This window comes from Mugil cephalus, chromosome 21 (genome assembly GCF_022458985.1).
Source record: "Mugil cephalus isolate CIBA_MC_2020 chromosome 21, CIBA_Mcephalus_1.1, whole genome shotgun sequence".
In the NCBI taxonomy this organism is placed as follows: domain Eukaryota; kingdom Metazoa; phylum Chordata; class Actinopteri; order Mugiliformes; family Mugilidae; genus Mugil; species Mugil cephalus.
Genome location: NC_061790.1, coordinates 4,844,433 through 4,856,713, shown reverse-complemented (window position 1 = coordinate 4,856,713; position 12,281 = coordinate 4,844,433). Strand labels below are relative to the sequence as shown.

At 40.8% G+C, this 12,281-nt stretch overlaps 1 protein-coding gene across 20 annotated transcripts in view; it reads right to left on the bottom strand.

Annotated features, from left to right (window-relative positions):
• ptprk (protein tyrosine phosphatase receptor type K) overlaps nt 1-12,281 on the bottom strand; it is a 112,676-nt gene that overhangs the window by 9,820 nt on the left and 90,575 nt on the right. For 4 of the 20 annotated variants that reach the window (XM_047574461.1, XM_047574466.1, XM_047574465.1 and 1 more), the window contains 12 exons: nt 11,005-11,034; nt 8,253-8,413; nt 7,694-7,729; nt 5,805-5,816; nt 5,003-5,190; nt 4,542-4,641; nt 3,159-3,304; nt 2,254-2,271; nt 1,628-1,664; nt 1,439-1,536; nt 273-389; nt 46-200 (listed from right to left, as the gene is read on the bottom strand). In XM_047574461.1, the coding sequence (XP_047430417.1) occupies nt 46-200; nt 273-389; nt 1,439-1,536; nt 1,628-1,664; nt 2,254-2,271; nt 3,159-3,304; nt 4,542-4,641; nt 5,003-5,190; nt 5,805-5,816; nt 7,694-7,729; nt 8,253-8,413; nt 11,005-11,034 (1,098 nt within the window). The remainder of the gene's footprint in view (nt 1-45; nt 201-272; nt 390-1,438; nt 1,537-1,627; nt 1,665-2,253; nt 2,272-3,158; nt 3,305-4,541; nt 4,642-5,002; nt 5,191-5,804; nt 5,817-7,693; nt 7,730-8,252; nt 8,414-11,004; nt 11,035-12,281) is intronic. The other 16 variants (XM_047574463.1, XM_047574468.1, XM_047574473.1 and 13 more) reach the window with 14 other exon arrangements.

Sequence of the window (12,281 nt, the reverse complement as noted above, 5' to 3'; positions counted from 1 at the left end):
TGCTCATTTCAAAATCTGTGGCAGACCATATGAAGGTTCATGTACCTGCAGTGGACCACAATCGGCCCAGCAGAGGGTGGGTTGGAGATTTTAACTCTGCGGATGAAGGAAAGTAGTCCCGTGGCGTGATACGGAACACCGTGGTCAGGCCAGCCTGTGAAGTGGAACTGCTTGACTTCCCGCACCTCGTTGAAACCACGCTGGGTAAAGATCAACAACGTTCTTTAGACACAGCTCTTTAAATTAAAGCTAGATGAAATAAAACTACTCACCCTCTCCAGCGTGAACGTGCGAACCACGTACTCAGCGAGAGGTTCCACCTCCACAAACGTCACCTTGAAGTCTCCGTACACCTCAGCATCGTCTGGCCAATACTTGTAGCACTTAACCTGGTAAATAGGGAACAGAAATGTTTATGAAGAAGATCTTACATTAAAACAAGATTTTAGATTCTCAGTAGAATAGATACTAGTGATTAAATATACTGGCCAGTAAAAAATAATATAATAATATATATTATAACATTCTAATATAATATTTCCACCTACAGACAGCGGTAAAGCCACTTACAAATATATTATCGAATGCTGAATTCAATAAATAGTTTAAAAATTTGGTATGTAGTAATATGTACTACTTTTGTACATTAGTTCATAAAGCTTTTTGTTATTGTACTTTTTATTTTAGTTTAATCAAATTGTATTTTATTTTTACTTGTGTTTTTAAGAATGTTTCTTTTATGTGCTAAGCTACTGTGACCAAGTAATTTCAGTTGTCTAAAAGAAGAAAAAATAGAAAAAGAGCATGAAGTAAAATGCACTGTAAAAAGGAAAGAAGGAATGAAAATGCTTGTCTTGTTTTTTTTTTTTTTTTTACCATATCCTTGTCAGTATCATGAGTTAGAAGCACTTGACTACTGTTTTTTGTGTATATCCTCATATAGCCTCTTTCTCTTCATATTATTTAATTTACTTAATTTGGCAATGTCAGATGCTGTTAACCCATTTTGGATGTAGTTTTTTTTCTGTATTTCAGTTAAAAAAAAAAAGAAAGAAAGAAAATGTTTTTTGTTGTTTTTTTTTCTGTGAAAATTCTTATAAAGTCCAGATCATAAAATATTATTCATCCAAGATTTTAAAACAAATTTAACGTTCACCATTACTCTAATGTGGAGGAGGTGGGACTTATGACCTATACTGCAGCCAGACACCAGGGGGAGCTCTACTTGCTTTAGCTTCACTTTAGAGGAGCTGTTCTGCCGTCCGTATTTATACTGTCTATCGTCAGGCCTATCAAACAAAACCTGTTTCCTAGCTTCACAGCTTTCCATCTTCAGATCACTTGTAAATATATGGTCACATGCTGAATTCTAGAAATTTAATTTCAAGGTTTGGATTAAAAGAAAACACAACAGAGCGAGACAAAAAGAGCAACCTACCCTTCCGACCTCCACCAGATTGGTTACCATGACAATGCAGGCCGACTGTTCCTGCCACACCATCCTCCAGAAGTCATACACAGTCTCGTGCACGGGACCTAAACACACAGACAGCATTTAATTGACATTACACAAAGTATTAATCAGTCTCTTGTGCAGAATGCATTTACTTGTGTTGTGATATCTTACCCTGAGTAGCAATGTAGTGACTTGGCCTCTGGTATCCCTGAAAACACAACAACAGACTCACTCAGTATGACTTAAAAATATGTGCATATTTATTTTTATTTTTTTTGCAGAGCGCTAAAAACCTCTTATCACGGTTGGAAGACATCCACAGAGGAAAATTATAACCGTCTAAACTGCTACTACTGCTTTATTTTGACAATATAATGAAAGTCATTTTTAGGTGACACATCGAGTCGCGCTGCACATCCTACACCCTAAAGTTTGGATGGCCGGCCATCTCATCGCACAATTTAAGAAAACTTTACTCTTAGCACTGGTGTGTGACTTTAATTGTGGTCACAACCGTCGCTGTTCGTATCTCGTGCGATGACAACCGCTGATTACGGCTTCTTGACATAAAAACAGGGACTATGTGTAAACAAGAGTACAGCACGCGGTGAGATGCGAGGAGGAGTGGGGGCAGGAGGGCAAAATCTTTCATGCAGCTGAGCCCCCCAGCAACTAAAAAGTGGATCGCGGTTTAATGGGAGTAATGAACGAATGCACAGGTGGAAAAAGTGCTTGGGGGGTGGTGGTGGTGGTGGTGGTGGGGGGGCGTGAATGGAAGAATCCACAGTGATACTTACATCCCTGTACAGCCAAATCTACAGCCCAAGCCACAGGCAGAAAGAACGAGTGGAAGAAAGAAAGAAAGAAAGAAAGAAAGCACAACAATGTCAGTGAGTGTCAATCAGGGAAAAGAAAAAGTTGCATTGACACAATGAGTGTTTGAACAGGACATGCAGGAAAAAAAAAACAAAAAAAAAACATGATCTGAAACGGAAAATTAGGCTGAATAGAAAAGACACTTCCTCATAAAACAAAGTTGTGTTGTTGTCTTAGAGCCGTCACCGTCGTCTGAGTCCGAACCGTACGAGCCAATTAAGGAGTGTCCGCTCTATTCACTCTAATCTCGGCTTAACGTGAGTGACAGCGTGCAACGTAATAGATTTAGTGAGAGAAAACTACAATGATAGCACCAGAGCATGCTATAAGATTATTAGCATTAAAAAAAAAGCAGTGATTGACATGCACAAAGGTGGAGACGGATGGTGTTATGGAGTAACAGGTGAACGGACAAACGATAGATAAAAGACAGAAAATAAATCTCATGTAAACAGCTCAATAAATGGGTGGAGCAGATGGAAGATGGATAGGTGCAAGGTTCTTCTCAGTGGCTTCCAGGAGCAGTTTTGTGAAACATTTATCTCTGTCTGTCAAGTCTGATACTAGCACTTGGCTCTTTTTACGTCATTAAAAAGAAATAAAAAAGGCTTAAATTGTGGTTTTATGGTGAGTTTTTTTGCCAAAGTCACATTTTATTATATGGATTTCTTTCTGGTGGACTGACACTGGAGAAAAACACACATGTGCTGTATTCATGTATGCATGGATGGATGTGTGATGCGTTTTTTGGGGGGTGGCTGGACGCACACGATGGCACACGATGGATGACTGGTAGACGCAATAAAGGTATAGAGGCCTGACATACGAGCGAGGGAGTGTGGTTTCGTTGGTTTCGTTGGGAGCCAATAGTAGCATTCGATGCGTTTCCACTTACATCGATGTAGTTGGCGTTGATGTAGTCGGAGGAGGGGTCGTCTTCGATGGGCTGGAGAATAACCCTTGAATGGTCGTCTGAAGAGACAGACACAGTGGAGAAGGGTGTGGGAGAGAGCGACAGGAACAGACACACACCGGCCGAAGGAAGACCGGCTTACTCAGTGATGTGATGTGAGATATGACATGACACCAGTATTTTCTTGTAAAATGAATTATTTGATCAAATAACACTCACATAGTAAAAAAAAAAGAAAAAGTGACTTAACTCACTGTTAAACCTTCTTGAGATGTAGTGGGACTAACTTACTGAAATATCGATACTTCTGATACCAGGTCTTTATGCTCTAAAACCGATTCTCAAATCAAAATGTCGATACTTTTGATACTTCCGTCATTTGAGGTAATGTAGGAACACGATGGAAAGTAACTAAACTATTGAGTTGTGGCAACGCAACAAACCTTGTGAAACACCTCAGGTTAAACCACAACACAGAACATGAGGCATTTATGATGAGGACAGAAGACGAGATGCAAGTTTTCATTTTATAGTAGCTCTTAATAGTTGAACAATCATATCTTACTTATTTCTTTGTGTGTCTTTTACACAGTATTGTCACATATTTTGCATGATTGTGAGGTTTTGAAACCTATGTTTGTTTGTTTTTCGCTGTATTAGCTCCAACATGAGGCTGCTACCCCAGTATACTTAATGTGTGTTTAAAATAAATTAATAAATGACTCTGATGTCTTGTGTTCTTTATGAAGCTATGATCTGAAATACTTTTTCTTTAGGTTTATCAGACACATCAGGGTGTATTTACATCTGTGTCGGATCAGTATCGCCGATATCAGCCTGAATTTTACTCGGTATCGGATCCGAAAGGTAATTGGTGGTATCGCTACTTAAGGAAACATCGGTGAAGGGAGGTGCCCACTTGGAAACCCCAACGATTGGCTAGGCTAGTTAGCTGGTGTCTTCTTGTTTGTTGCTAGCTGGCAGCTGACTGTTAGCCTGCTGGTCGGTTTTCAGTTGGACTGGACTTCTGATGTGATGTGTTTTGTCTGGGGTTTTGGCACAAGGGATTGTAACATCTTATCCTGTGGAAGTTGACTGTATTTTTCACTTTTTTTGCTAAAGGACTGTGAAGCATCCTCTAGTAGAGTCTCCCAAAAATACAATCCTCCAGTTTCCTTTGGTTCTGCCTTGGTTTTAATTCCGTCGATTGCACATATTTCTCTCCCAGTTTACTTCCTTGTTTCAGTTTTTTCTTCCTCCTGTGAAGCGGTTAGTTTTTTTTTACTTCCTGCTTACATGCTATGATGTTCCCGTAGCGGTTCTTGGTGCGGTTCTGCTCTTTCTTGGCCACGTCCCAGGAGGCCGACTGGCCCTCGAAGAAGCTCTGTATCACCAACAGCAGAGAAAAAAAGGAGGAAAGAAAATTACACGTCATGGATTCTCAAAAACAAACATTACTTTACAACATCCCCTGGGCAGATGGGAACTACTTGAATTTTTGTTTTGCAGTTAGATTAGTTTTATTCTACTGGTATATGAGCATTTAGACTCTTATTGGACAGCGGAACAAGAGGACCATGAAAAAGGTTTGTGGCTTTTACTTCATTTTAATGTAAAGCCAAAACTTCAAATAGACATTGATTTTTATTATAATACATTCATGTGCAAATGTATCCCAGACACAGACTGTGTCACCACCACTCTTACTATAATACGACCAGTCTCAGGGACTAAAGCACTGATTTTAACAATCTTACTTCATATTCCTCCTTGAAGCCGTAGCTGTCAGACGTTTTCATCAGGTTGATGTGCTGCAGGAGATCGGCCACTCTGATGGCCGGGTGGAGCTGCCCCGTCTGATAAGGAGACTCGGTTCCCTCGCAGTGGTACCGAGGAACGTCCAGAAGCCTGCTGTTCTCTGCTGCAGAGCCACTGTGGTTCTCATCTGTAGGAGGAAAGAACATAAGGTGAGGTTAATTAATTGTTTACTAGGAGTGGGTCGGTAAAATGAATTCTATTGCAATGTCTGGTGAGACAATATCGAGATCAAGTGTCTTTTAATAAGTGGATGAATTGCCTTTTCAGTCCACTAGATGGTGCTGTTGATTGATTTTTATTTACTTTAGTTGGGACTAAACAGTTTGTCGGGTATGTGCAATGTTTACAACAGCTTTTTATGTCACTCTGCATGTGGCAGCAATAAAAATCACATTGGGATTTGTAGATGAAAAAAGGGAAGAAAAAAAAACACTATATAGCAAAATATTAAAAATTGCAGGTGTTTCTGAATCTAAAAATGTACAAATTATATTAATTTTTTTTGTTTCACCCCCTTAAAAGTGTCTAAAATAGAAGATATTAGTCCCATTTTATTCTAATCAGCTCTGGATAATAAAGGATAAACTGAGAGTTGAGTCTAAGGTAGGATTATTAACGTAATGTGTGAACCCTAAACATTCTTGTAATGTGTGCTTCTTACGGTCTGTTGTTACTATAAGATGGAAACTAATTTTCACCAAATCAAACCCTTGTCAGTTTGTTTGCTGAGTAAATACTCACCTGTGATTGGAACTATTGGTTAAAGCAGCAGAAGAAGAAAAGAGCAAAGTGGTTTAGTCAGACTGCATAAGTGTATTTGTTAGTTAATTAGTTAGCTAGACTCTAAACCATAGACTGTATATAAATATGGACAACTTGTAGAAACCTCCACTTTAGGGTTGGCATGGCAACTGGTAGTCGCCTTTATATGTCACATCCTCAAATAACTAACTAAAACGAAACTTGTGCAAAACAAATGACACTTGAACTTAACTACCCAAAATGACAGAAACCAACCTTTAAAAATATTTAATGAGTATTTTAGTTTTTATTTCCACCCAAGTCCCATCCACTAACATGGAGAAGGTGGAGTTTACGACCTGTACTGCAGCCAGTCACCGGAGGAGCTGTTCCGCCGTCCATATTTATACAGTCTACGATCTAAACACAAACTAACGATTTGCATAACAGGTTTTTATGTGGGATGGTTGAGAGAGATGATAAATGGTAGAGGATCACAAAACAATGACTCAGTCGTAACAGTCCGCTGTTGTGATTATGGCGTCTTTGAAATAATCTTGTTGGAAGGTAACCAGGTCAAACTGCTGCGGAACTTCAAGGTGAACATTTCTGTCTTGTAGGATAAATACGAGCTGACAGTAATAACGTACAGAATGACAGGTCGTATAATGGAGCAGCCGGAGGGCCGCAGCACAACCGACTGATTTCATCTTCAGCGCTGTTTATTAACTGACACTGTTTATTTCATCCGACTGATGCTTCCCTCAGCTCTGAGGACATGTTAGCTCATAACTGATTGTTAAAGTCCCTCGTCAAGCCAATTAACAACAAACCTGACCCGACGCGGCTCTTAATTTGCTACTTCTTCCTCCTCTGTGAAGTGATTGTCAAAGACAGGTTGTAACTGCAGCCTTCACTCCAAATTAGAGACTGTGGAACAGTTAATTAGCACAGTTTGGTGGTGCTGTGGTTTGCGGAGGCCTTCAGGGCGTGTTAGAGCTCCACGTCGTGCTGCACTCTCACGACTAAAGATAAACGCACGGCAGTGGAGCCGGAGAAGCATCCAGCTTGGCAAAGGGTGCAACTTTGAGAGCGTCGGCAACAACACAAGTCTGGAGTAGGTAATGACACGGTAGTCATTTTCCCACCGCGGAGGAAAACTTGTGCAAAAGACAGGGGGGTGTAGGTAGTAAATGGCCCCGGCGTTGTAAGAGATTTAATCTGCAGTCGTTTTGCAAGGGCAATGTGACAAACTGTCTTCCTCCTCCTAAAGCTTTCCTTTCCGTCATGTCATTTATGGGGACACAAAGTGGCATGCCTTAAAACAAGGCAAAACCGTGGAAATAATGAGCCGTCCGAGGCGGAATGATGGTAATTACTGTGAATATCAATAACTCTCAGTAGGAGACGCTGGAATTCGGGAGTGACTGAAGCTCGGGAAAACACAGGGTGACAGATGAAGTGTTTGGCTGCTGGAGTTTTTCGGAACCAGACATGAATATGTGAAAGATCAACTCACGGTTTTGGAAAATTCATTACACTTCTACAAATTGACTTTCATATTTATTATTATTTTTTTTTTCTCGCGGGAATTCTAATTGAGGCTACTGGTGCGGCGGGACGGAAACTTCAAACGAGCCAAAACCATCCATCCTCCCAAAAATAAATGTCAGCAGTCAAAGCGCAGGACATTACGGTCGGTAATGGAGCCTTTGACCAACAGTTAAGGACATTTTTACACAAAACTGGGGACAAAAATATTGACGCGCGGGGACGTGCAGGCCGGGGCTACGAGCGCGGTGGGCTACGCCATGATGATGATGATGGTGGTGGAGGTGGTGGTGGTGGGTGACCACTACAGGGTGTTTATGATGATAAATGTGTCTCACCTAACACAGCGGTAGGAACCAGAGGGTCGTTGGGCACTGCAGGAGGAAACAGGGTGAGGAACGTTCTCCACATGTCAGATTTACTCAGAGACAGATGAGGACAATTATTTAAACGTTCGAAAGTTTCGTTTAAAAAAAAAGTTTTCTGAATCAGCAGCTTCTTCTTCTTCTTCTCTCTCTCGTATGTCACTGGGTTCAAATATTCAAACTGATTTAAGACGCGATCGAGAGGACGTTAATCAGCAAATGATTTGGATCCATTATTCGGGTCATTTTCCTGGCAATGACAGCACGCTTCATTAAATTAATATATATTAAGTAAATAAATAAGATTAAAAAAATTTTCACCCTTTTCATTCACTATAAGATTCATTTATAGCCATAATAGGTTGCAGCTAGTGATTTGTAGCCGAGATGTTAGTACAAATAACCATGCAGGCTTGCAATTACAGAAGTCTTAATCAAGTAGACAGAAGTTAAGTTGCAACAGAGAGACACAGAATATAAAAGACGCCAAGTTCTCTCTTCCCTACGGTGACAACTGAGGTTACGAACTTACATCTGTTGTTGTAGTTGTGCGAGTCCATGAATGTCACGGCCATGGGATCCTCTCCGTGCAGGGTGCTCTGGTCGGCGTAGCTGCGGTCCATCGCGTTCACCATGTGCGTCATTTCCTGCCGCGTCGTCCCGATGGCGTCTTTGCGCTTTTTAGCCAGTTTCCTGTCGGAAGCAGAGAGAGACACGGTCAGTGCAGACGAACACGTCGACTCTCAGCCAGCCTGCAGACCTCAGCCGTCTCAAATGTGTAGTTTGGTTTAGCTTTGGCTGGAGCTGCTGGCTGCTGACTCAAGATGCAGAGGTTTACAGCTGACAAGGAAGAGAGAGGAGGAGAAGAGAATAGAGGTAGGGAGAAGAGGAGGAAAGAAACAAGCCAGGACTTTAGAGGAGAGGCTGTTTGTATTTTGCAATATTTAACAGGTCCAGCTATAGGGGCAAAGGGAGAGTAGAAGAGCTGTCAGATGAAAGACTCTAAACTTCATTTTTTAGATAATTTTTCTAGATAAAATTAAAAAGACAAACCAAAAAAAGAACGAATTCAGAATATTTGGTTTTCATCCGACAGCAGAGATCCCATCATAGTAGGAGAACGACTTATCGTCTACAGAAGCGCAGGCAGAAACTATTTACCCACAGTTATCATCATACGAGTAGCAGGACTTGAGGTCATTCATAGTTCAGTGATGCGGGAAAGCAGGACACAACTTTTGAGGGACAGACCCACGTTGAGAGACACCTGATTGTTAATCTCAGCCCCGAGTTAAAGACGAACTGAAGCGTCGTTGCTTTTTAAGAGCAAGCACCGGCTCAGAGAAGAAAACCCTCTCCGTCATGAGACTGGTGCCTGGTTTTCAGGAGTTAACAATCTCTCTCTTGGTCCGTTAAACTGCAGGGAAAATCTCTTCAGAGGACTTAAAATGTCGAGCATGACAGAGCATGCAGGAACATTATGTACCCAGAGCCATATATGTACATTAGTTAGGGCAACAGAGAGATTAATTACCCACCTTCGGTGTAATTTGAGCTCCGACATGAAGTTAAAAAAATGATATGAGCGATGACCACTGCTCCTTTTATACTGAGGAATTCATACACAGGGGAATTTGTGCCCGTTGCCAAACTGATGTACTGTACAGCTCTGACTTCTTCCCAGTAAACAGACAGAAAGCATGCCGTTTGTTGTTTCTTTTACCTCCGGACCCCCAAAAACACACCAACTCCACCCCCTACGACCACACTCACACTCAGCAGACACATAGATTTAACTGTTGACCAGGCGTAGCTGTTTGTGTGTTGAGTTACTGGCTATCCGACAGGAAACAGAAAACCAGGACAGAGATACGTATATACACATATATTATATAAGCCGCCATATGCTGTTTGGACTGGTTATGTTGTATGTGAGGGAGGAGAGGAGGAGGAAGAGGAGGAGGATGCGAAAAAGAGAAGTGAAGCTCAAACCGGACCTAGAATGGATCTTATTTTAAGTAAGTTACGATTATATAACAACAAATCTATCGATCGATCTCATTTTTAATGTGTTCATGTCATTATTAAACCAATCCCATGTCCCGATTCTGTTTTATGGAGCCTTTAAGCTACATGAGTAGCTGTATCTGTCCTTCCTTAATGTTAATTAGTATCTTAATTACATGTAGTTCAGGGGTATTCAACGTTTTTCAGACCAAGGATCCCCAAACTGATGGACCCCCTACCTACTATATGTGTTCTGCATTAAACTCGGCCTAGTGCTATTTATAAATATATCATTTTGCATTTAATATTAAGCTATCCCTTATCCCCTTTACTAAAATGAGTCGGATTCATGTTAATGTGGATTTAAAGAAATTTAAATTTGCAGGAAAAAGAAAAAAATATATATAAAAAATATCTAATCAACCAAAAAAAAAAAACAAATGCGTCAATATTTCACTGAAAAGTTTGAGTGTCTTTCTAAAGTTGGTGCAAATGACTGGTTCAGGATCCATTTTTGGTTTCAGTAGAGAAGGAAGCACCCACACCAGAAGAGAAAAACCATCACGAAAACTAGATGCACTCAAGAGGCCACGCGTCCCAAAAGAGGAGCCGGTTTAGGTCCACTGACAGGACAGGAGAGGGACGAGCAGCGAGAGCTTTTACCATGGTACCTGTGACTTGATGGGCGGATGGATGATAACATGACTACATGCACACAAAGAGCTACAAGTCACAAGTGCAGCATTCTTTTTTCAAATAACACGCTTGGGGGCCCATGTCGTCCCACTTTGGCCTGCTTTGATCTGGTCGAGCTTTTTGGCCCTTTCGTAAGGAAGCTTCAGAGCATCTTTGGAGCATGTGGAGGACACCGGGGCTGAGGTCAATTCACTATCAGTTCAGTCCTTGAAATTGAATGAATGCCAACGTTATGTTATTTCGTTTGTTTCTTATGATTTTTTTTAGATCAGAAACCGTCACGATTCTCTGTTTTCAGAAGGTACAAATGATTGGGGAAGAAAAAAAAAACATGGATTTGATTAAAAAGCCTGAACTGGCTGACATGAGAGTGAACTGACCCCCACCCTGGAAAGGCGTCAATGAGGATGGCTTTGGCTGGTTGGTCAGAGCTGAGAATGTGTTTCGTCTTGAAAAAAGTATACTGCATCTTTAAAAATAACAACAACTATCCACTAAGAATAGTAAGAATAATAATAATAATTCGCCCAATAAGGTAACAGCAGCTGGGTGAGCTGATTGTTGATTGGTTGTTTACTTACAGGTAATAAGAGTATGAATAGTAGGTCCTCCTGGGGTTGTGAGCCAATCAGAAAGCAAAGAATGAGACACAAGGGAATAATGCAAATTAGGACAATACTGTCCTGTCTCAACCAGTAACAACAGAAACAGAAGAAAACACCCTTTCGATCGCTAAAACTTGAGGGTCATGCAAGGAGAGGGAGGGGGTTCCCTTAACGCCTATGGGCCCTAATTGTTTTAAAAATAAAAATAAAAAGTTAAATTAAAAACCCACGTTTAATGCTAAGTAAATGCTACGAAACAAGCTGTCAAATAACAACAAGGAACTATCAGTATGAACCTATCAACATGCAGAGTTTCTCTTCTTTACTCCTGGATTTTATAAATATTCATGCACTAACTTTAAAGCTACGTTGCTTTTTAACTGTGACCGTGACAGCCCGTGATTAGAGAGTTAGCTCCAATCGGCCAGTGACCTTCTCTCCACTCCACTATGAATACGTTAAAGCTATCCCATTTGTAACACCAGGCCGCTCGCTTCCTGTAAAGCAAGCATGATGTCATTGCAATGTCATCATGTCCCACCATTTTAAAGATGCAGTATTGTTCAGAGTGGTTTAATGACAATGAAGATTGATCTCCCCAGAAACCTTTATGGAAGAGAAAAATCTAAAAAGCAACCCCCCCCACATAAATCACAAAGTTATATCACAAATCTGTCAAAAAAATAAATAAAAAAATAGCCAGATTAACGTCTGTTTTCATGGTCAACGTCTGTATTTCTAACCACGATGTGAACATTTGTTGTCATAAGTCAAAAATCTTGACCTGGTCACGACCAAAGTGTGCAATTTACATTTATTTGTAAAACTTGTGGTTCAAATGCAGGCTCCAGCGACAATAAAACACATTAAATCCAAAACGACGTTCAAGGGACAGATAATGCTCAGCTTGTTATAGAAACCAGGCCACTGAGCTCACGCTGGTTTTAAATACAGAACATCTACCGTTCGCCATAATCCCAGGTTATCATTTACAATTACGCTTTCACACTAAAGCTGCAGCATGAATGCAGGCCCACACAAATTAATTACGCAAATGAGCAGAAGCGCACGGGGGTCAGAGACTGCCGGAGCAAAGTTCTCCGGTGACGAGAGTTCATTACTGCTTTAATTTAATGTCTGTAATTGTTTTTGATTTGCAGAGTGAGATCATGATTAGTTGGTAACTGAGATCCTCTGGAGCCTCTGGGAAGATGCAGTTTTTGATGAAACCACGAGCTAAAGTGGTGACTGTT